Source organism: Aethalodelphis obliquidens, unplaced genomic scaffold (genome assembly GCF_003676395.1).
Source record: "Aethalodelphis obliquidens isolate GAN/ISIS:26980383/991018 unplaced genomic scaffold, ASM367639v1 scaffold58, whole genome shotgun sequence".
NCBI lineage: Eukaryota > Metazoa > Chordata > Mammalia > Artiodactyla > Delphinidae > Aethalodelphis > Aethalodelphis obliquidens.
In genome coordinates this window covers 11,022,230-11,047,184 of record NW_020838002.1, presented here as the reverse complement: position 1 = coordinate 11,047,184, position 24,955 = coordinate 11,022,230, and the positions used below count along the sequence as shown (strand labels likewise).

At 44.1% G+C, this 24,955-nt stretch overlaps 1 protein-coding gene across 11 annotated transcripts in view; it reads left to right on the top strand.

Moving 5' to 3' along the window:
* The window catches only part of ACACA (acetyl-CoA carboxylase alpha), a 239,721-nt gene that overhangs the window by 193,493 nt on the left and 21,273 nt on the right, over positions 1 to 24,955 (top strand). For all 11 annotated transcript variants that reach the window (XM_027087339.1, XM_027087346.1, XM_027087341.1 and 8 more), the window contains 5 exons: positions 2,257 to 2,353; positions 5,471 to 5,567; positions 6,790 to 6,925; positions 13,695 to 13,872; positions 15,574 to 15,686. In XM_027087339.1, the coding sequence (XP_026943140.1) occupies positions 2,257 to 2,353; positions 5,471 to 5,567; positions 6,790 to 6,925; positions 13,695 to 13,872; positions 15,574 to 15,686 (621 nt within the window). The remainder of the gene's footprint in view (positions 1 to 2,256; positions 2,354 to 5,470; positions 5,568 to 6,789; positions 6,926 to 13,694; positions 13,873 to 15,573; positions 15,687 to 24,955) is intronic.

Below are 24,955 nucleotides of genomic sequence, written 5' to 3'. Positions count from 1 at the left end.
TCCTTAAACTTAAGAGTCATTGTGATTTTGTTGAAAGAGAAAGAAGTCTTCATAAGGAAGACTTAATACACCTTTGTGGGCACCCACTAAGCCACGTGGGCCTGTAAAGCACTTCCATATACACTATCTTATTTGGACTTACTACTTCTCAGAGATAAGAAGAGATGCCCATTTACAGGCTCAGAGAAGTTAAGTGATTTGGGCAAGGTCTCACAGCTAATACGTAGGAGTTGGGCTTAATCTGAAGCCTAACTATAGATACTGTAAAAAAATCACCAGAGGAGGGCTGACTTTAATTTAAAATGTTACCTGTTGTCTTCAATGCCTTTTCTTGTTCATCTTAATAAAACTAAATACTTTTTCTTACATCACCAGAAAAATCACCATAGTAATCTTTTTCCCTACCTCTCATTTTTATACCAAGATTTATAATAAGAACTATGAACCTAAGATACCCGTCAGCCTTAAAATACTGGACTTTTCTGGCAGAATTCAGAACAAGACTTAGCGAGTGTTCTCCTGGGAATTACGGGATGCCGCGTTAGCTGGCTTCTAAGTTCTGCATCTGAATTGAGCATGACCTGCTCTTCTTTGAGGAGGCCCAGTAAAGCCCACCTGCAATGGCCATAGCCCACCAATGACTCCCCTCTGTCAGTCAACATATAAGACAGGAGGGGTTTGAAAGAAAAACAATTTCCATTTTGAAATGAATTCTGTGGTTCCAAATCATTACTATTGAAGTAAGAACCATCAAATGATCCAAGCATATAAAGTTAGAATTTCAATATCCTGATGTACTTAGAAGTTTGGTTTAGAACCTTTATCCAAATTTGAGCCCTCTTTCATGGGGTGAACAGGGGTGTGTGTGTGTGTGTGTGTGTGTGTGTGTGTGTGTGTGTGTGTGTGTGTAGATGGGCATTATCCTGGCTATTATTAATGAGATCCACAGAATAAAATGAATTTGTGATAAACTAAGTTTTCTGGGTTTTGGATAATATTTTTTCATCGACTCCCTAGTAATTCATCCTGCTGTCTCTCGTGCAGCTAACACTCGCTCCCAAATCGAGTGACTTCAGATTTTAATTTAGTGGAAGCGTTAAAGAAAGCAGATGATTCCCTGTGATAAGTTAAAGCAGATATCTCCTAGGTGAAAAGTTAAAGTCATTTATTAGAGGAGATAGTGCCGTGATATTCTTCAAACTGATGCCCAACACGAGACCAGAATCTAAACGATCGGCTTTGGGCTCATGATAGAGAGATAATTTTGAAATGGATGATCACATTTTACACTGGGGCCATAGAGGCAAGGAATGTAGAACACAGTAATTACAAGTTGAGTCTTGATAAAACACTCTCCATCCTGTTTAAGTCAGCAGAGGTTAGCTTGCTCGGATCTCCACTTTTAATTGGTTTTGGGCTTGAGTTTTTAGGGGGCGGAGGGCCATGTTCAAATTAGAAGACTTGCTGAGAAACTATGAGCCGAGAGGGCAGCCGGGAAACAGTTATTTGCAGAAGCTTTTATGGGGCCTTGGTCAAACACGGATACCTGTGGAACAGAAGTTATCTTAAACTAAGATGTTGAAAGTTTATGTGTCTTGCCAGTGAAGGAAATTCTATGCACAAAGGAGGTTAATGACATAAAGTGTGTTCATCTGAACTATTATATTTTTGATTCCTATCAAGAGTATACAGGAATGGCCCTTTCTTGTAGTAAGATTATACTTTCTGAGCAGTAAATAAAGCGGATGTATCTTGTTGCTTTTCTAGCAGAGAAGCTGAGTCCCTTTTCTTTTCCTCAAATTTGGATCCTCATCTGATCATTAGGCTGTCTTCAGCTTTCCATTAAAAGAAAATCATTGGAATCAAACAAAATTGTAAGCTAAGTTTTAAAATAGAAATACACTTCTTGAAAACATCTTCAATGACTTGGCTGCCTTTTGACAAATGTTTGTGGTGTTTTGAAAAAAGCCAGGTTATTTATTTAAAAGACGCAAACCCTCTCTGCTAGCTGAACCCCATCGTTTAACAATAAATGATGCTTTTGCTGATAAATGATTCTTTTTATTCAGACTAGCAAATGAAATAGGAGAGGAGGTCTGAAGGCAGATGAACATTCAGGGGCCTAATGTTTCCATCTATTATAATACGTTTAAAAACAAATAACCCCCCAAATCCAACCTCCAGTTTGCCAATTCCAGTGTATTTTGAATGAATTGACCGTTTTAATTTTCTGTTTTCTTTGTTTCCCTTCTGTAGCCCAGAAAGGTCAGTGGTTGAGTGGATTTTTTGACTATGGCTCTTTCTCGGAGATCATGCAGCCCTGGGCACAGACTGTGGCAGTTGGCAGAGCCAGGTAAGAGCTCTTTTGTTTTAGAAGCTCTTTTTCCTCCCAACTAAAAACAAGAAAAGAAAGGGCTGTATAGGTTTTTTACCAATAACGTTCTCTTTGTCTAAACTTTCTCAGCATACTGGATTATAGTCATGCCCAAGGCAGCATAACTGGAGCACTGGTTCCCAGTGGTCATTTAACGTGTCACTCTAATGATGCGTTTAATCTGAAGTCTGGTTTTGGCAACACTTCCTTTTCATAATACCGAAAGAAAAGCTCTCTGGGGCTGTACAGCCCAACCACAAGAGCCATAGCTCACCAGTGACCCCCACTCTATCCCCCAAAGACCATTTTCTTTCAGGAGTAGATGGCCAGTGAATCAGACTCATCTACTTCTCTCTGTAACCCACCCAAAAGATCTGTGTAACCGGAAGAAGTTCCTTCATGGCATTGAGATTATTCAAGTAACAAATGCACTGTACTGGCTTATCATCAGATTTGAATTGAAAAAAAATTTACCTGAAACAGGAGTGGGTCAAATAAGCTGGAATAGGTTGCAGGGATACCTCTAGTTTTCAAGGGGGAAATTGAAGTTTCTATTAAATTTTAATACCCACTCTAAGAAGTGCTTCACTCAACAGCGAGCTCTGCTCGAAATAATCTGCCAGACTCGCTGTAACGAGCACCGCCGAGGCTGATCTTAATCTGGCTCTGCACCTCGGAGACTCGCCGCCCCGGGGACCCACGTCTGGAGCTCACCTTCCTCTCAGGGGCAATCAGGTTTCCTTATCCTTGTGAAAAGTGGCACCTGCCCAAGATTCTCAAACATGCCACACTGGGTTGAGATTTAGATTCCAGCCTCGAAAATAATTCTAGGCTTTGTGGTGCTCTCCGCCCAGCAGGTCAGCACGCCTTGTGCTGCCAGTGACCAGGAGCCATCAGATGGCAAATCCCACCAGGCGGGATCTTTCACTGGGGCTCTGAGTAAGACTCAGCCTGGAGTGTGCCCGGACCGAGACTCCCAGGGACCAGCTCCCATCTTCTCCGGCCTCCCAGGCTTCTGCCGCACCGCAGGCTTCCGAGTCCCAGTGAGGGTTATTCTTTGTGCCTGGCAGAACTCCCACTGGGGAGGAGCCCCCCCACTCAGGACCTACTGGTTTGTTAGTCTTCACAGGACACTACAAGCAGCTTTTTTGAGACTGTGTCTCTTATCCATTCTGCTTCAGTTTTCCCATCCTTAAAAAACATGACCGAGAAAGCCAGACCTTTGTTAAGGTCTTTAAGATCCTCCCATAGGAAACAGGAGAATAATGCTTTACACTTATGATTGGAAGAACAGGACTGTTCTGTGAGCAAGTTCAGTCAAGCTTGGCTTTGGTTAGCTCTGCCGTTGTTTAGTGCGGCACTCACTCTGACTTCTTTCTTTCTTTCCATCTGATGAGTTCTGGGCTTCTTACTCCAAACACATACACATGGTCACAAGTGTATAAAGCACAAATGGAGCTAGCTTCTTTCAAAAGCAATGGCACTTCGCGAAATAAATATAAATGTATTCTTCTGGGATTGTTACTGTAAGTGCTGCCAAAACTCATCTTTGGTATGTATGTTTGGAATATGTGTGCTATTGGCTGTAAATTGTCTTTTATTATTCCATGGCACCTTGTCCAGGGACACACTATAAAACAAGATGCAGCATCTTCATGTGCTAGCCTGATAAAATTTATATGTAGTATAATAGAAAACAGAAGTTGTTCTGAGCTGTTTTCAAGTTCAATAAATAACTGTAATACTCGGATAAAGATGTTCTTTATTAGGTCACGTGGGCCCTAATATATAAGTTATAAGTTACCGATTTAGGGTGGCTTTTGCAATTACAAGTTTCCAGTTGGATTGTTAATCATTGTGAACAGAAATATTTCTAAACCCTCCTGTGTACCTTCTGCTCGTTGTCTGATTGTCTAGAGAGCTTTTGATTCTGATTCAGTGCAGGCAAGTGACAAGGGGGTGGGTGGTCCCCCTCAGGCCCCTGTCAGGCCTCTTGTGATGACAAGGATCCATTTCCAGTAGCCACTATAACAACCAAAGACCATCCTTCATGGAAACGTTTGTTATGGAGATGCTGTGGGGAATGAGAGACTATAACCCATTCTGGCCCCAACCCCAAGGAATGCAGCTGAGAAGGTAAAGACTGAATCACATTTTCCAGAGTGAGGACTCACCCTGTACCTTGCAGGCTCGTTCACACTCACTTTCTCGATCTCCTCCTGACTTTTACTAGGAAATCTTTATGAGGACCAAGTGTGGGAGGGTATCATGGAGTACAGATGCAGAGGCTTTGAGCTCCTGAACAGTTTTTTAAATTAACAGAGCTTGGAGATTAAATTTATCCTTCCAGTATAGATCACCTATTCAACCAAGATGACTTCTGAAGGTTAACCCTGTCCCGTTGCTCTTTTCCAACGGAAGAGAAAGTTAAGGGCTTGTTCAACCACCTCCCTACACTTGGCACACGTTTTTCATCATCCCCGTAACACACCTGCATACTCCCCATCCACACGCCCAATGGTAAGACCTACTGTACCCTCAGATCTTACCAGGAACCACGTTATCAATACTCCACAGAAAACTACAGGTCTGTTCCAGCAATGAAGTTTCAGGTTCCTACTGCCTTTCAGACTGTTTCCCTTCATCTTCACCAAAGACATGCTGTAGGGTGAACTGAGAAATTTCACTTGGCAGCCACAGTGATGGTGTGTGTGTGTTCATTTGTGTGTGTGTACAAGATCTCACACACGTACTAGGCTGTTGAGTCTAAATGCAGAGGCTCCCCTGGTACCACCCTTGGTTTGAATTTATCCTGTGGTGGAGAATAGGAGTGATCCTGAGGGCAGAATCAGTTACCAGTTATGATTTACCAATCATATTTGGTAAATATGCAGTTTCCCTCCATATTTACCAAATTTACCATTTTTACCAAATCTGTAGAGTAACATTTTACCCCCAGAAAAGTCAGATTTCCCCCTGACCCTGTATTTGTTTCCACATCCCCCTCCATCAATGTTTTGATGTAGGATTGGAAAATAAATGACTAGCTGTAACGTAGACATACATTGGGTTCTTACGAGGCTCATTTTTTATCAGGCTAGGAGGAATACCCGTGGGAGTAGTTGCCGTGGAAACCCGAACCGTGGAACTAAGTATCCCAGCTGATCCTGCAAACCTGGATTCTGAAGCCAAGGTAGGTCACCTCAAGTACCCTGAGCGCCCATGCTTGGAGCTGTGTTTCCGCCTCTGCAGAGCCGTGGATATATTGGGAGCATTGCAAACCACCAATTTTAGAGGAAAGGGCAGCCAGCAGCCTTTAATGATTTCAGACCATCACGAGCTCACTTTTAAGATGGCTCTAAATGGACCGCAAGCTAAATTCTGCCTGAAAAATTAAATGGGCCTTTACAGTGGTCTTGTTGTTGCTAGAAAACAGTCTTCTTTTGTTGGGTATGTGGTCTTCTAGAAAGGCAGCTTGAGATGATGCTGAGGGCCCACTGGTCCTGGTTGTCCAAGCACTCGTGGAAGAGCTCCTACTGGAATTAATAAGGAAGTCTGCCCCGACACCAAATGTGAAAGCCACAGCCCATCCTTTCTTTTTCTTTTTTTCTTTTTGGCTGCGTTGGGTCTGCGTTGCTGCATGCAGGCTTTTCTCTAGTTGCAGGCTGCGGGCTTCTCCTTGCGGTGGCTTCTCTTGTTGCGGAGCACGGACTCTAGGCGCGTGGGCTTCAGTAGTTGTGGCATGCTGGCTCCAGTAGCTGTGGCTCGTGGGCTCTAGAGCGTAGGCTCAGTAGTTGTGGCGCACGGGCTTAGTTGCTCTGCGGCATGTGGGATCCTCCCAGACCAGGGCTCGAACCTGTGTCCCCTGCACTGGCAGGCGGATTCTTAACCACTGTGCCACCAGGGAAGTCCCATCCTTTTCAAAAGGGTGGATTAAGTCTTCACAGCCTGACAAAGGGTCAGGGAGATGAGAGGAGCTTATGCATCAGGGCTACCTCAAGTGCCGCTGACTAAGCACAATACAGGGAAGCTGTACCAGGCACAGAGGTGAGAGCACGTGGAGACTCTGACCAGGGGGCTTGCTTGGAGCTGTGTGGTCGAGTCACTTAAAGTTGCCCTGGGAAGCCTGGAAGGAGGATGCCTCAGGCTGCATCCTTCCTTTGGAAGCAGTAAGGTTTCCCCCTTGGACTAAGGAGGGGTAGGTGGTGGAATCAAGACTTAGGAAGAGGAGTATTTAACAAAGTCAAAGAGCCAGGATCCTTTCTTCTTTTTTATTTCAAGGATGATCTTGATGAACAACAACTTTGGTTTGGTTTGATTTTGAATTTTTCACAGTAATACTTTATTCTCCCAGGAGAGATTCCCCTTCAAACTGTGTTGTTAATTGTGTCTTCTTCTTTGGCTTTTCCTAATAGATAATCCAGCAGGCTGGCCAGGTTTGGTTCCCGGATTCTGCGTTTAAGACCTATCAGGCTATCAAGGACTTCAACCGTGAAGGGCTGCCTCTGATGGTCTTTGCCAACTGGAGAGGCTTCTCTGGTGGGATGAAAGGTAATTGGCCTGGCCCTGGGCTGCAGGGGCATCACTGATTCCCTTGAACACTGCAGCGGGGGGAGGAAGGGTTTATGCTGGGTTTATGTGAGTGTCCTGGTAGCACATCAGCCTAGGTTTTTGGGCGATTATGCTCCCTCTGAGATATCTTCTGAGTTGTAACTTGAATGGGAAAATTCGATTTTTACAATTCCATACAAAATTTCAGAGCTATCTAGGCGTTATGTAGGTGGACTGCTGATTCAGCTTTCACAGCTTAGTGATGGACTGTTCTGATGGTCCTGGGGAAATACAATTGTCCTAGTCTCTGTCCCTCTTTTCTGGGCATACTCTTTGTTGGTGTTCGTCTTTAATGCTCTATGATGACCAAGATAGATACTGAAATTAGCTGTCACCAGAAGAAAACGAACAAATTCTATACCGGAGGCTTTCCCTTTGTGGCAGTTCGTGATATGTTTTATTATTATCCAACAACAGCCCTGGGCCTGTGGCTCCAGCATATTAGACCATTATTATAAAGGCTCTGCTCAGTGCCAGTCACTGAGAATCCTCCGTGTGAATGGTTCAGGGAAACACCCGCTACCTCTCAAGGGTTGTGAAGCTTTCTCCCCAATGGCCAGAGATTCGTGGCCAGGCGGAGGCCAGAGACCACATGCCGGGAGGGGAGGAGTATGCTGATAAGTGTCAACTTTATTCCTCAGGGAAAACCCTAGAATGGATTAGGGGAATAGACGGAGGGAGGAGTTGGTACTGCTGGAGTGAAAGGAGTGATCAGAGGTAGGACATGTAAAATGTGAAAGAATGAACTCTCAGTAAGGCACCCAGAAGTAGCTTGGGGCAGGAGCATCTCTAGCTTTGAGGGAGGAAAAGCTTGGGGAAGTTACCCTTTTATAGGTTATCAGCTGTGCGTGGAGAGAGGTTAGAGCCTCATGCCAGCAACTTTCCCTTACCTGGCTAAGAAAACCCCTGCCTGTATGGCCAGCCTCCCTGCCCAAATGTAGATGAGTAGGGCGATTGTTTTTGTTTTTTGTTTTAGTTGAAAAGGTCCCCTTTGTCTATATTTACTGGACAGCTACCACATTTTGCACTTTCTTTGGGGAGACGTGGACTGTACATGCAAATTAGGGTTTGTATACTTTCCTAAGCTATTCCAGGTGAATTACTTTTTGACCAAGATAATAAATCAGTGGAAATACCATGAGATATTGAGAGTATAGGTTAAATAAGTCAATCCTACACATTTTTATTGAGTTCCTATGTGCAAGGAGCTATGCTAGCTAGCTACTTCACAGAAAACAAAAATAAGTCAGAAAAGAGTCTTGAAGCCTGAAGGAGTCAAGAAGAATGTCTTGTGCAGAAAGTTAGACCCATAATGTATAAAGTATAAACAAAATACCACAGTGTTTCTACCAGACGTAAAATAGATAGCTAGTGGGAAGCAGCCGCATAGCACAGGGAGATCAGCTCGGTGCTTTGTGACCGCCTTGGAGGGGTGGGATAGGGAGGGTGGGAGGGAGGGAGACGCAAGAGGGAAGAGATATGGGAACGTATGTATATGTATAACTGATTCACTTTGTTATACAGCAGAAACTAACACACCATTGTAAAGCAATTATACTCCAATAAGGATGTAAAAAAAAATAATAATAACCACAGTGTTCAAAGGAGGATGATACTGTATGGGGGCAGGGGAGGGGGTGGCTGAAATCCCTTTCATTTATGTATATGAGATGCGTTTAGCATCAGATTTCACTTGATCCCAGATTCCCTGGCTGTAAGATTTACATTGACTTGGGAGAGAAGGCAATGCTATGACTCCTCAGTTACCTCTCTTCTGGGAAGCCATTGAGAATTCACTCATCCTGACATTACTTAGGAGACGTCAGCCTGGCTATTTTGTCCTAACGAATTTAGAGCTCAAAAGTTTGTGATGTGCCGCTTGTAGGGGAAGCTTTAGTTCTGCGACGTATTTTGGCTCAGGCCCAGATTGGCTGCCCGCCCTATAACCATAAGAGCATCAACAATTCAGATTCATTGGGCTCTTTTCACCAGAAACTGCACTAACCATTTTACATGCATTATCTTACATAATCATCACAACACGCACCTCTAAGGGGTAAGTTATATTATTATCCACAATTTGCATAAATTGAGACTTAGGTTAAGTAAATTTCCCAAGATCATTTAGCTAAAAAATGAGAACACAGACCTGTCTTACTTCCTGTAGCACAATTTAGAGCCTAGGGCCAGAACCAGATCTACTAGAATATCCCAAGAATAGAATATCTAGGTTCCTGAGAAAGTAATTATCCACCTACCGCCCCTCTGCTTTGGGGTTATTGTGACAGGAAACTGCAAGAACTCAGAAATGAGTTATGGGTTTTTAATTGTAAAATATACATAATATTTATCCTATTAACCATTTGTAAGTGTACAGTTCATCAGCATTAAATACATTCACAATGTTGTGTAACCATCACTACTGTCTGTACCCAAAACTTTTTCATCATCCTCGACATAAAGTCTATACCCATTAAATAGTAACTCCCCACCCCCACCCCCGTCCCTGATCAAAAACGAGTTGTTGGCCTGATGTGGAGCAGGACCAGCTCTGTCTTCTGAATTTTGGTGCTGCTGCTGCATCCGTTTACACGTCACTTAAGACAGATAAGCTTTGGGGAAGATGGAGATCAGTGTGAAAGTAGGAGGGGAGGAACACCCCCCTTTCATAGTTACATGCAGGCCAGGATGTTTTCTATGTATTATCTCATGTAAAGGGACCAAAGCTGAGAGTCATTCCATATCCCTTGGGGAGATGTTTGCAGTTTTGGTTTCAATACTGGCTGGGGATTCTGCAGGGAGGGAAAATAAACAATTATGCCATCCCTGAGTGCACACAAACACACAGCCAGGAGCCGACTGCACTGTGGGTAAAATGACTCCAAAATTGTGTGTAATGAGTAGGAAAAGATTAGAGACAGCTCTTGCTATGCTGAAAATTGACATTAGTGGAGGGGGGAAAAATAACCTCTTTACTAGTCGGCCTAGGAGGTCTAATTCAAGCAGTAAAAATATAAATAAATAAATAAAAGCACGTCAAGATGGTATTGGTGCTTTTTTTCCAATGAGCTCTATCTGGCCGGAAGGCTATTCAGCATAATGCAAAATTAAATTATAAAAACTGGCTGAATATTTAGATGGAAGAGCCATTTGGAAGCAGTTTATTTAGACGAACCGGCAATGACCCACAACAGGGAGACATCAAGCATGAAATTTACTAGAAATTAGCACCAGGGTCCCAGCCTCAGCATGAATAGCTTGATAGGATGCAAATCCCAGTGATATTAAGCTGCCTCACTGCTGGTGCTACAGGGTCACTCTCAGTTGGCTTTTCATGTTATACTTATTATTTTTTCCTGGGACAGGTTATAAATAACAATAAAAAACATTTATTGAAAACTTTAACTGGAATGAAAGTCTATTATAAAGTCTCTGATTACTTGGATGTTGAAATGCAGTGTCAGCCGGCCATAATGAACTCGTGAGAGACATTATGTGTATGCAGCTTGTGTATGCCTGATGTCTACCTTCAGCTTCTAACAGATAATCTCGCCTCAAGCCAATAAGATCTGTTCCAGTTTTGAGAGAGCAGAGCACTGTGGAAACACCCTACCGCCCTGCTCCCTTGTTTGGTACATGCGGCTGCTGTGGTGTATCCCTGTTGTGTAACAATGAAGGCTCCAGGCAGGGTTGGCGCCTGGGTGCTAAGAACAGGCTGGAAAGGCTATGTGCTCACCGTTCATGCAGATGTGCTTTGCTCAGAATGCTTAGAAAGCTGCAGGCTCCCCCCTCTCTGAGGAAGAACCTTTCAGTATTTTCCATTCCCATCGCATTTCTCAGGGCCTGAGAATTGACAGTCAGCATATGCATAGCTTTACAGTTCCCTAGATAGACTGATGTCTAGCCTAAACCCTTGGGGATCCCCCTTCCCCTGCTGCTCTTGGCTATGCTTTTGCTCTGTCTCTTAAATATGAAGATTTCAAACAAATGTGTGTCAGATTGTTGCCAAGCGCTTCAACCTGCCTTTCAGGAATGTGTGGTCTGGGGCAGCTGTGAATCAGTACAAGCATGTTGATTGTAGAATTTGTGTTTGTTTATATTTTAATAGCCTTTGTTGCCTTTGGAGTGTTTTGATGATTCGGATAGTGGGGTGTTGATGTTCCAGGTTAGATGGAGGCGTTTTTTTCAAGTCCCAAGCTTGTCAGCTTCAATGAAGCTTGATGCCCCTTTTCTACTCACAGTCTTGGGGCCTGAAGATAATTGTTTGGCGGTCGGATCCATGCCCTTCACAGAGCTGCTAGTGTAAGTTCTGATATCTCTGAACATACCAAAAATCCAGGCAACATTTAGAAATACTCATTTATTTAAGTCTCTTTTCTGGCTTCTGTTTTACTGAGCCCTTGTATCAGATGCTGGAAGGCAGATTACTTCAGCCTCCTGCGCTTTCCTCGCCTTAAGAGGGATGGGTTAAGAATGAAGTAGCAGAATGTGGACTTAAGAGACAAAGAGATCTGGGTTCAAAGTCTCAACTCTGCCACTTACTCACTTAAGCCTCAGTTTACTCACCTGTCACTTGGGTATGAGAAAAAGAAGAGTTTTCTGATGATTAAATGATTTACGTGTGTGTGTGTGTGTGTGTGTGTGTGTGTGTGTATATGTAATCATGCTCCCTCGTATACAGTAAGCTGGCCATGAAGATGAAAAGAGGGACCAAAGTCCATTTCACAAAAATAAAATGCACACATACTCAACTTTATCCCAAACAATTTGCTTCTACTATGAAATTAAGTTTTGTTTTGTTTTGTTTTAATTAAATACATGGAAGTACATTTTTAATAAAGTCCTCTCCGTTTTTGGGAGCTGAGTCCGTTCATCGTAGTACAGAGCTGGATTTTGATGTAGACATGTCTTTAACAAACAGAAGTGAGTGAAGAGGCTGGAAACGCTGTCATTTACCTCTTAACTTCCTTTTTTTTTCACATAGGATGACTTTTTGGGTGCCATTTGCTGTTGTTTCACTTTCTCCTTTTCTCTCCACCTCCCATTTCTTCTCCGCGCATGATACGGTTGAGAGCCACTCCTTCCTGTTACTCATTCTGAGACTGTACTCTTGGCAGCACTGAAAAATGTACTGCTAATTACACAATTATTTTATTATGTCGCACTGGTTGAAATATCCACTAAAGAATTAATTTAGTTAAAATAATTTGAACTGAGCAATTATTTTCATAACCACGGAATTAGCGTAAAGCGCTTAACGTCCTTTATTCCCTGCTCTTCATACAGCAGTTGTGTAATTAGCAGTAAATTTTTTTGGTCTTTGCTTTCCTCCCAAAGGAATAAATGTCTTTGTTCTGATCATATATACAGAGTGTGTGACCATTCACATTCTACATAGAGTAGGGAGTTTTTCCTGGGGCAACTTCTGAGTTTTTGGAATTCCTTCACAGACCAGCCAGCCAGGTTGGAGCAATGGAGAAAGGCATAGGCCTTGCAGAGAACTGTGCTCACCCATGGTTTCTATACAGAGAGCCATTTTTACTTTGGAGAAGGTAGAGGTTTAATTTGCCAGTAACTACAGTGAAAGCAATTTCTCTTTGGTTTGCTCTTAAGTTCCAGAAAAATGCCTCTTTGCTTTGGGTTTCCAGATTGATTTATTCTAAATTGAGATCCTCTCTTTGTTAGGAAAGTTTGAACTCAGTTGAACCTGTTATTTGGTGTTTCAAAAGGATCCACTCTGGTTCCACTGCAATACTCATTAAACATCTGGAATCATAAACCTAAAACTTCAGCAGTGTTTAGACTTCAGTGAGCTAGGAAATGGGAAGAAGTCATAAATTATTGGGAAATAAATAACTGATCCTGCTTTCCAAGGACTGACTCTGTTTATGCACCAAGGGTCCCTTTTCTTCAGGCTGCACCTGACCTTGGGGGGATTACAAAGCGTACTCTTTATCAGAAGAAAGAGCTGGCTCCTCTTTCTATGTGGCTGTGTGATAGTTCCAATAAATACATATGCACTTAAATTTTCTTCTCATTGGTACCCTGATAAAACGCAACTGATAAAGAATTAATTTTTTCTTTCTCGCTGTGTTCTTTCCAAAGCATGCGTGTGCTCACTCATTTATTCAGCAGACACTTACTGAACACTAACTATGTTCTAGGCACTGGACAGGACCCTGGGGATGCAAAGATGAAAGATGCAGTTTTTGAAGATAAAATTTTTGAAGGATGCATTTCCATTAGCTGTGCCTTTTAAGGGCTTATCATATGCTAAGTATCATGAGAAGAATTGAAAAGAGCTTGAATAGTTCCTTCAGAAAACTTAATGTAGTGAGAGAGATCACATATTGACATGAAAAATACTCAACATTTGTAGAGCGAGTGTGAATTAATGTGGTGAAACCTGACTACAGAAATTCAGGGAAGATGTAAAATGGATATGCAGTCCATAGGGCCTGCACCCCGAATCTGGTGAAAGGCAGTGCACTTCTGTCATACTTTTGAAGATCCCATGGAGTCTTAAATAGAATACAGATGGAGACACCAATTGCTTTAGTCTTCAGGGGGGCCAAACGGGACCTGGGGCAGATGCACCCCCAGACCTGTCACCTCTGGCCATGAGCAGCCTTATTCCTCTGTGTGTCACGATGTGAGCAATGTTCAGAAGCACTGCTTCATGGTTTCTAATTTGTCTCATTCTCCACAGATATGTACGACCAAGTGCTGAAGTTTGGCGCTTACATCGTGGATGGCTTACGGGAGTGCTCGCAGCCTGTGATGGTTTACATTCCTCCACAGGCCGAGCTCCGGGGTGGCTCCTGGGTCGTGATTGACCCCACCATCAACCCGCGGCACATGGAGATGTATGCTGACCGAGAAAGCAGGTAGTGCTCCTTCCTCGTTTCCACTCACTGCCTCTGGGGGATCCTCTAGCTGTTGGTTTCCTCCTGGAGAGCATTACAACCAAGGGACCTTTATTTGAATCTGTGTATCCGCAGGGGGCTCCAAGGTCAGAAAAATAGGCTTTCTAGAAAGCATCCGCCAGCATGAGAAGGGAACCAGGCTGGAGTCAGGCTTTCCCGGTGTGATCCCCACCCCAGATTCTTTTACCATGAGGTCCTCTATCCAGGCACCCCCAGACTCTGAGAGACCCTCTCCTGTATGTTGTTCAGATATACCTATTCATCATCTCTTTCTTAGGTATGTGGCAGAGGGAGCTTAAAGCAAGGTGGAGAGGAAGGACCGAGTTGTTAGTCTGGAGTTCTGGGGGCTTCCCCAGGCCCTGCCGCTGACTAGTGAGGAACTTGGAGCGGTCCTCGCTCTCCCTGGGTTGCTTCTCCTTGTCTGTGGAACGACCTGGGTGGCCATCGAGGTGCACCACGGCACCTGCATTCTGTGGTTCCAACCAGAGCTTCTCCCACACAGCGCAGTGCCTCACTCTGGCATTCGGGGAGGCCTGGAGAACACAGTGTTTGCAGCACAAAGAGAACTGCAAGAGAAAATCCCAAGCTTCTGTTAGGCATTGGCACCTGCAACACTTAAGTCCAGCTTCCTTTCATGATCTGCTTTCAACCCTTTTGTAAATCTCACATCATATCTCCTTGACATTTTCCATGCCAGTTCCTACATCCAATCATTTTATTAGAGGGCCTATGTCTCTCTTTTCCCCAAAATTTCAGCCTCTTATTTCAAAAACTGCTTGAGAGAGTCCAGTGGTTGTATTGTCAAATCACTAGGCTAGCGTTCTATACTTAGGGGCTTACTTTTAAGTGCTAACTTAACTCCTGATCTGATATCAGATGGGAGACAAGTCCTCTGCAGACTTTAGAACAAGACTGTATGGTTGTAAATCCAGCTCTGTCACTTGTTAGCCTTGGACAAGTCTCCTAACATCCCGTACCTTAGTTTCCTCCTCTGTGAAATGGGGATCATGGTACCTTACTTCATAGTGGGCATGGGATTGTCATAAAGATTTTTACATTGACCTTAGAACAGTGCCATGCACAGAGTAAGCATTAGCTGTAATTTTTTTTTTTATGTAGAAAGTCTTTAAAAAAAAAAAGGTGTGTAGGGTAAAGTTCCTGGTAATAGAACATCATTAGTATGCACTAGAAGTGACCCTGAAACCTATGTCATTTCCATAGCAGCAGGGTGCCATCCGTGTGTAGGACCAGTCAGCACCCCGCCACTCCCTCATTGCGTGGCCTGAGTGATGGAGACTGTTCCTCTGCCACTGCGGCTACATCAGCTTTTTTTTTTTTCTGAAAAACATGATTCCTGTTACCCTTATCAGCTGTAGGTGGTGGAATCTGTATTCTTCTCCCTTTGAGATGGAAGTAGACCGATGTCATAATAAGAAGTATTTTAATTGCTTTTTGCCAGGCCTTTCTCGTACCCCACTTAGACTCTTCTCTGGTGCCTGCTTCTCTCCCTGGGGTTCCCTCTGTGAACTGTGGGTGGGTAAAACCATAATGAAGCTATTTCCTGGTCCACAGATTGTAACTGGCCTCATTCTGTTGTCTCCTTCCTTTAAAGTGCCTCTGTTTCTGTTTTGTTTTGTTTCCTTTCCTTTCTCTGTGATCCAGGGGATCAGTTCTGGAGCCAGAAGGGACAGTAGAAATCAAATTCCGCAGAAAGGATCTGGTGAAAACCATGCGTCGGGTGGACCCCGTCTACATCCACTTGGCTGAGCGATTGGGTATGTCTGCTTGTCCTCCTGGCAAATCAATGAGCCGTTCAGCTAATTTGTAATGAGTGCATTCATAGGCCAGGGGAGGAGGCACTGAAGCATTTGATCAAATTCATGATCATCTTTATTTACTGTCCTCTCTATGGTAAGAACCCTGGTAGAATGAAATAGGGTGTGTAATAGGAGGGAAAGTGGGCCCTTAAAAAAGCAAAAGTCACCCGATTTTTTTCTTCTGATATTTCCTTACAGTTCAAACAGTCCATCTTTCTAGGCTTGTGGATGTCCTTGTAAAGAATGATTAGCTGGAAGTTGCTGTTGGGGGCAGGCTGATCAGGCAGAGAACATGCTAGGCTTAAGTATCCTGTTTCTGCTTGTCTCTCTGGACGAGCCTGCCTTGTTTCTGAAGAGTCAGTGTCACAGGATGGAAAAGCCGGAGACCTACCCAGGCGGCATCCTGGGGCCATCCTGAGCTGGAGAAATGGCAGTAAAAATTGTACACTGTGCACTTAGAATAGAGGCCGAGCCGCAGACTCCCTGGGAGCATTTGCACTCCATGCTTCCAGCCGTTACTGTGTCGCTCATTTGTTTCTGGAGCTTTTGGAAGGCGCTTGCAATTTGAACATTGGACTAAACCGTGGGGGCCCTGTGTCAAGTCCAGAGTCTGAATGAGTTTCAGAGTCTCTTAAAACACTGATTTTCTGCCCAGGTCTCCCATTGAGCCCTCTGCTCTGTTAGTAAAGATAATGGCTTAAGGGTCTTTTGTTTGTTGGTTTGGTTTGTTTTTGTTTTTTAAAGACAACAGGGAGATTGTCTTTAAAAGGTAGTGAAACTCAGTGAATGGAAGACATAAAAAAGAGATGCTAGCTCATTTATGTTCCAAGTAGTAAGTTAATTAATAAAGTACCATTTGTGAACTCTTTACATCCTCACCATCCAGAGACACAGAAACTTCTGAGAGTTTGCCTGCCCTCACCCTAGAGACCGCACGTCCTGGCATCAGAGGCCTGAGCCGTGCGCAATGTTGCTTGCCATACACAGCGACTCGGGTTACCATAAACCCTGTTTGTGTCCCATTGTTTGCCGTTAGGAAACAACCACCAATAACTCTAACCGACCGCAGCCTGATCCTTTTATAGGAAATGCACACATACAACAAGAAATTGGCAAAGTTGTTTCTAAAATCTATTGCCACCCAGAATTGTTGAGGTGGTTTTTCTTCCTCTTTCTTCTCCAAACAGGATAATTACTTCTGACCAACCCCATACACTTTAATTAAAGTAACTGCAGCTCAAGAGCAAGTTACTCACAACTGTACACAGAGAGAGCTCTAAAAGCTTCAGCCACCGATGAGCATCTCACTTAGATGCCTCATAATCGCTCCCAGCATCCAGCGATCGCCGCCATCGCCGTTTTTACCACTAATTCTGCACGAACGCAGCAACGCCACAATTTCAGAACACAGCGAATTGCATAATTTTCTTTTTTTCCTCTTCTTCTTTCTTTTTTCTTTTTTCCTGATTTTCTTTCTGGCCAATTTAAAATTCGTCAAAGTCGGTCTCCTTCTGGATCACTGCCCTTTGATATTTCGCGCACTCCATTTGCCACAAACAAGCCGCAGGGCCACAGTTCATGCTGACTCCAGCAGAGAGAGAGCTCCATTTATCTTACACTGCCTGCTGAATTCCTGCTCATTACCTGGGGGTTCACTGCCTCTTTTTAACCCCCCAGTGGCTGTCATCATCCCTTCAGAGTAACTGGCTGGTAGGAAGAGGGATCCTCTCTAACATCTGTTTGTCGAATGACTGGATGGTGAGGGGTGTGGGGCTGAAGCTTCTTTCTCTTGAAGGAAAGTGATATCGCTCCCACATTCACCCAGCATCCTTTAACTTTTGAAACACGGAAAGGGGAGAAGGAGGAGATTCCCAAGGGATGGCCGTTTAATCATTTGTTACAAATCATCTTATAATCAATTTCCTATCCACATTGAAGAAAACCATATTTATTTAACCTTGACCAAAATGGCTCTAGAGGAAGAATCCTTAGTCGGCTAAATGTGAAGCAGGCACTGGCCCAGGGCAGCTTGGGGCATGAGCAGTGGAGCTGGAGTAAAAATAACTACGTACAGGTCTTGGGTATGTTGCTTGCAGGTAAGTTGTTTAACTTCTCCAAACATCAGCTTCTTCATCTAGAGAGTGGGGGAGTGATGCTCCCCCCTAGCCAGCGTGGGGATCAGATGAATGTGCGCTGTCTTTGAATCTGCGAAGCATTGTTCAAACATGGTGATTGGCATCGTTTCCTTTCCCTCCTAAGAAGAAGAAGCAGTCTTGTCTCAGGTATTCTCAGTCAGTCAGGGAGACCATAGACGTCCAGGTGTGTTCGTGACAGAAGAGATCAGTGGGGATGTAACAGAAGAAACATTTGTGAACCTGGCTCCTTTTGGGTTCACATTGGCTTTCGGCTCCTTTCTCAGTGCCTAGAAGCAGACTGCCAAAATGCTTTTTCACAAAGTGGGTAAAAATGACCTCAGTTTCCAGATTGGGAGATCGAGGCAGAAGGAAGAGTTAAATAAGTCATCCAAGGTACAAAGTAAATGTACGCTAGTGCCCAGAAGGGAATCCTGGTTCCCTGTGTGCTACTTTTCTCAGGATTTCCTCAGATACTTACCTCAGCTGAATACTAAGCCTGATCAAAAGTAAACAGGAGCTCTTTTTTTATAAATTTATTTATTTATAAATTTATTTATTTATTTTTGGCTGCGTTGGGTCTTCGTTGCTGTGCGCAGGCTTTCTCTAGTTGCAGTGAGTGAGGGCTACTGTTCCTTGTGGTGTGTGGGCTTCTCGTTGCGGTGGCTTCTCTTGTTGCGGAGCACGGGCTCTAGGCGTGTGGGCTTCAGTAGTTGTGGCTTGCAGGCTCTCAAACTCAGGCTCAGTAGTTGTGGCACACGGGCTTAGTTGCTCCGCGGCCTGTGGGATCTTTCCGGGCCAGGGCTCGAACCCGTGTCCCCTGCATTGGCAGGCGGATTCTGAACCACTGCACCACCAGGGAAGTCCCTAAACAAGTTCTTTAAACAAGAGTGCTTTCCCTTTGTGATCTGAAGCCAACTCCACGGAGAGGAATCTGACATAGGAGGACGTCTGAGGAGTAGATGTTGTCCTGTGTTCCCAATCTCTTCCCAAATGGGCCTCTGCACGGGGGAGCATGCCATCAGGTCACTTAGACAAACCAGTGCATGGTGATCGACTGTGCTCAAAATACTCTCTAAGGATAATGAATAATATTTAACTTCTGAACAGCTAACGTCATCTCTTTCAGGATTCTTATTTTTTTTAAATGGCCTTTAGTCATTTTATATAGTTAGTTTGGGTAGAGGTGGTGAATTACTAGTTTACAGTTCTGTGATTATAACAGAGAGTATGAAAATAGTACATAGATTTGGTCCCTCATAAAGGTAAAGGGAAGAATTACCCCAGCAAGGAATGTGATATCAGACCAAATACCAGAGTCTTGCATTGCTGGACCAGTTCTGACCCTGGGTTCTCGGAACCCGGGCTTGGGAGAGTCAGTGCAGAGAGGAAAATGTCCTACCATTCTGGTCGCCTGAAGGAAATTAAATTCCTTCTTTGGAAACAGAGCGCAGCCGTCCAAGGCTTCCCTGTCTCTCTCTGATATCCTTTTACCTCCAGGACAGGGAGAGCGGCCTTAGAGCAGGACAGCCTTCCCAGCCTGGCCTCATGATGCTGTGATGTGAGATCCTCTTCTGGATCCTCATCCTCCTCTTGTGTTCCGAGGGAAGTGACAAATCAATTTAGGTAGAGAGAGAACCCTCTGGCCCAAGCGTGAAGCCACTGTAAGCTCCCCGCCGTCCCTCTCCTCGGTACAAAGAGCACCTGGGCCAAGGAGCCGCTTGGTGGAACTTTATTCTGCTCCAGACACACGTCTTGGTCGTGACCCTGTTCCCAGACAGCCGGGCAGCCTGCCATGCAGCGCACTGGCCGTGCCCACGTGGACGGAGCGCGTTCTGGGAGTGGCGGTCTGACACGGGCAGCAGCGAGCACCACTGCTGGCCCCTGCTTGGCCGTAAGGCCCTAGCCCACACCCCACACGCCTCCCGGCCTGAGGCACCCTGGGCGTAGGTAGATGGAGTATTTTGGCTGCAAGTGAGGATACATGTGTCTGAAAATCCTCAGGAATGCCTCACTCCCAAGCCTTCTCTTTAGCCGGCGGGATGACAGGAAATGGATACTTCCTTGAGTTAAGGGGACTCAAGGGTTAAGCTGCTTTTCTGGCAGAGGTGATCGAAGTTTCTGCGCTGTGTGTGCTTTTCTCTCTCTTGTGCCCTCTTCAAGATGCTGTAAGCTGAAAAGAGCTCAGGTTGCTTATTTGAGGCACAAAGCAGTGTCCTTACCTGGAAAGTTGATCATGGGAAAGAAAGAAGTCCTAATACTCAGCCTGGGGAGTGGCCTCTGGCCCTCTCCCCTGTTGTACACAGAGTGTCCTCCCTGGCACCGAGGTCCCCAAACACTGGGCTCCTTAGTAGGTAGCCTGCTGAGGAACAACGTAAGACTTTCTATCATGAAGGTAGAGATGATGGGATCCTCCCTTAAGTTAGCAGCAGCTTAAAACCCACCTGTCACACCGATTCAGAAGCTCTTTGGCTTGATGCAATTTAGTGCAGTAGTGACAACATTTTCTGGGAAGGAGAAGGGGGTCGTCCTTTTGGTGTGATCTGATTGTATTTATAGAAGCATCTGGGCTTGCCTCTTCCCAGGAAGGAGTGAGTCACAATTCCCTCAGGCTGGAGGGACCTGGCAGGCATTCTGTTAGACTGTAAAACCTAAGCTTCTGCCTGCCTGAGGCTGTCATGAGAACTTGTCAGAGGGACCCTCTTCGCCACTTGGTCCCAGATGACCCAGATCCTTGTCCTCCCTCCTGCCAGACTGAGGAAGAGCAACTTAGAGAAAGAAAATAGTACAGACTGCCAGGCTTAATTGCCACTAGAATTCAGAGAATTCTGTGCTTTTGTGTGGGGTGTTTGCATGGGGGCACAGGGGACAAGGCTGCAGGGGGAGTAATGTATTTAATATATTTTTTTAATCCCCATTTGGAAATCTCTGGCTTTACTATAATGATTTTTAAAAATATGAACAGTAGAACACTAACGCCATCGCAAGGAACCTCAGGGTTAAACATCCCTTGAGAGGATTGCTGTTAAAATCAATATGCATATACAGTTGTATTTAGATAGTTATGGCCCCCTTTGAAGAAAAGCAGATATATGAAAATGGGATTTAAAAAAAAACTAGATACACTGGGAGAAATTATTCCCATTACAAAAGGATTATTTGCTTTACCAAAGGATTCGCTGCAGGGTTCCTTCTAAATAGCTCCCTTAAGGCATTTTAAAACAGGATCTGATTTCTGCAGTTTTTCAAGAATGCTTTTGTGTAAAGAAAGGCACACCTGTTATGGATACGGAAATAGTTTTGCAGGTTTTTTTTTTTTCCACCCTATCTTACTGTATTTTAGAGAAATTTCTTTCAACATAGAAAATGTGTTTACATAGATCTTTTAAACAGCTACTTATGTTTGTACTTCTGAATCTTAATAAGATTCCAGTCTTTTTTATGCTGATTTTTCAATCTTAAGGTTGAGGAATGGGTATGTGTTCTCATATCTGAGATATTCAGGAGCTTAGTGGGGAGGGTGATCTAGTTCTTTTCTTTAGCATCATAAGTATTTAACCAATCACAGCAAATTGCCTTCTTCTTCAGAGGAGGAGGAAGGGCACATGAAAGTTAAAATTGGGTTTATATTTACATAGGCTTCTTGATAGAACTAAAAAAAAAAGTTAAGAATCAAAAGAACACACACTTTAATATCACATCCTTTTTCCTGTTTGCCAGATTAGGATGGTTGTTACATAAATGAGAAACAGCTCAGAAAAGGAAAGAGATTTCTGCAAGGTCACCTCGTGCCTTTGGCAGAGAATTTTTAGCCACCACTCTGATTTTTATTCTGAGCTCTGAAGGTCTCACCCTCCCCCCAGATCATACTCCGTGGTCTGCTCATCGGCACGGTAAGGCTGGCCACCTCCCGCCCTCCCCCAGGGTCAAGGCTGGGTCAAAGCACCTCCTGCCGCAGAAATCAGCGGGCTCCTCAGAAGCTTCTCTTCAGCTTTGACCCCATGGAGGAGAGATGTGGCTTTTCATTATGTCCTGGCCCCTGGAACACCTGACAGGCTGCTGTCCTGTGGACACGTGCAGGTCAGTTTAACTTGTTTCATTTAAAAAGCATGGACTCTGAAGCCAGACTGCCTAAGCCCAAATCCCAGCTCCATCATTTCCTGGCTTTGTGGCCTCGGACAAGTTACTTCACTTTTTTTGCGTGCCTCAGTTTCCCCAACGATAAGATCACAGCAATCTTTTAGGGTTGTCGTGAAGATGAAATGAGATGAAAAGTACTTAAACAGTACGAGTGTATGGTAACATCTCAATAATGTTAGCTTTCATTTGGTCACCAGTAATACCTCTTCTTGCGTCTAAGCCCCTAAACATTCTTAATTGTAAGGCTGGATTTTTAGGATCTCACGGGGACTCTTTATTTTGGGAAAGAAGGCATGGGAGTGACCGACCTCTCTTTTCCCTTTTCCCATTTCAGCCTTTTCCTAAAGTAGGATTCTAGAAAGAATGACTTTCCTCTCTGTAGCATATTCTTAAACACACTCACACATGCACACACACTGGCTTGCTTTCCTAAAAACCCTGAGGCCCTGCAATCTGGCTAGAAAAGAAAGAAAACCATTCCAAGATATTTAATTGTACAGGGAGCTTATAGGATTGATCGAGAGCTTAGCTTTTTACAATAGTCCAGTGAATAAGAAATGCTCCTGACAAATGATCAATGATGGGATAATCACTCTTTATCCCCCTCCTCATTCTTACCTTCTTTCTTTCAGGAGAGCAGGGTTCAGAAGTCAAAAATCTTTATAGACGCTGCTTTTAAATTAAGCAGAAAATAGACATTGACATATGTGTTAATCTCCCCTAAATCATTACTGGGGCTGGCTGCTTTGCTGTACAAGGAGAGGGGCCCTCGCTGTGCTACAGAAGGGTGTAAAACTAGCTTAAGAGCAGCCTCTGATTTTTAGAAAATAAAATGTAGAAAACCTTTTTTTCCCCCTTAAAACAGAGCACACAAATCTTTCTCTTTCTCATGGGCATTTAAAATTACATACATTCTCTACTTCTGTCTTTTCCTTGCTTTGATGCTTTTTTGAGGTAGGTCTTGAACGGCAATCAGAGGCATCACCGAAGGAATCAGACAACACGGGCTTTGGGGGAATGTTCTGGGATCTTCCTAGTCTCACTCAGGAGGGCCAGAGTATTGTAGGTGTTTACTTTGGTATTCTTTCAGAGCTCTAGGATAGCTTGATTGGGTGGATGAGAATTTTGTTAGGGGAATTAGCCTCCTCTGTCCCTCCAACTGGGTAAAGCCACGGTCTTATTCCCCCAGTGCTCTGTTCCTAAGCGCAGAAGTCCCCCTGCTCTGCACCCAGTGCTGAGCTGTGCTCTTAACTCCTCCTAACACAATGAACCAAACTCTCCAGCTAATTGCCCTTCTGTGGCCACTGCCAGGTCTCCTGCTTGGCCACTTTCAGTACCATTTAATGTAGAAGAACACAGGCTTCAGAGACAGCCAGACCCAAGGGTAAATCCTGACTTTTCTACTTAAGAGCTGGGTGTCATTGGGCAAGTTACTTTTACGTTTCAGAGCCTTGGTTTTCTCATTTGTGAAGCAGAGACCCTGTCTGTAAGGTTGGGTTATTATAAAGATTAGAGATGATGTATCTGAAGCAACTTGGAAAGCGTTCAGTAACTCTGAGGTGTTCCACTTGGCAGCAGTGTTAGCAGCTGACCAGACCTGGGTCTGAACTGCGCGTGGTGACTTACGAGCTGTGTGATCCTAAAATCATGGAGTGCAGTGCCTGGCGCATAGGAAATGCTCGATAAATGGCGTGTGTTGTATACGGAGCGCATCTATGTATATATGTTGTTGACCCTGAGGGAGAACGTTTTGAGGGTCTGGAAGTCCCTGTTCAGCCATATTCACGGTCCTGCCACCCCCCGCCCCCCAGCAGGGCTGTGATTTTACCTGATGATCTCTCAGTGCCTCAGAGATACCGCGAGTTCACTTCCAGACCACCACAATAAAGTGAATAGGGCAATAAAGCGGGTCACGTGACCTTTCTTTTGTTTCCCAGTGCATAGAAAAGTTATGTTTACACTATAAGTGTGCAAGAGCATTATATCTGAAAAACAATGTACATACTCTAATTTAAAATACTTTAGCGCTAAAAAATGCTCACCATTATCTGAGCCTTCCGTGAATCATAATCTTTTTGCTGGTGGAGGGTCCTGCCTCGACGTTAGTGGCTGCTGACTGATCAGGGCGGTGGTCTCTGAAGGGTGGGGGGGATGGACGTGGCAATTTCTTAAAATAAGACACCAGTGAGGTTTGCTGCATCGATTGACTCTTCCTTTCACAAACGATTTCTCTGTAGTGTGCAGTCCTGCTTGATAGCATTGTTTGATTTCCCCATAACAAATACAGTACAGGTATAACTCGCTCTACTGTGCTTTCAAACTTTTTCATTATTATTCTATTTCTTATGGTGATCTGTGATCAGTGATCTTTGATGTTATGTTTTGATGTTTTTATACTTGTTTTGGCATTTTTTAGCAATAAAGTATTCTCTAGGTATGTCTGTAACAGGAGGCGCTACCCTAGAGACGTGCATACAGAATGGGAATTATTGGAGATGCCGTCTCGGTCTAGTCGTGGGGTGGGACTGAGGTGGAACCTCAGCTTTATCAGGCAGGAGTCTGCCATCCTCATTTAGCCTTTTCTGAAGTTAAAGGGATACCAGTACCGAAGCGCTTGTACACATAAGCCAGAAACACACACAACACAGTGTTCAAAAGCTGTGGGAGCCAAGCTGCTGCATCCGGGTCCTGCCTCTGCCCCTTTCTAGCTTTGTGACCTTGGTAAGTTACATAAATTCTCAATGCCTCAGTTTCCTCACCTGTAAGAGGAGGAGAATAGGAACACCAACCTCATAAGGTTGTCGTAGAATTAAATGGGTTAATAGATGTAAAGCACTTAGAACAGTGCCCAGTGCCCTGTAAATATTAGCTTTGATTACTGATTATATGCACTGGGGAGCCAGGATACATTTTTTTTTTTAGTTGTACTTATTTTTTTAACTTTCCATTTGATAT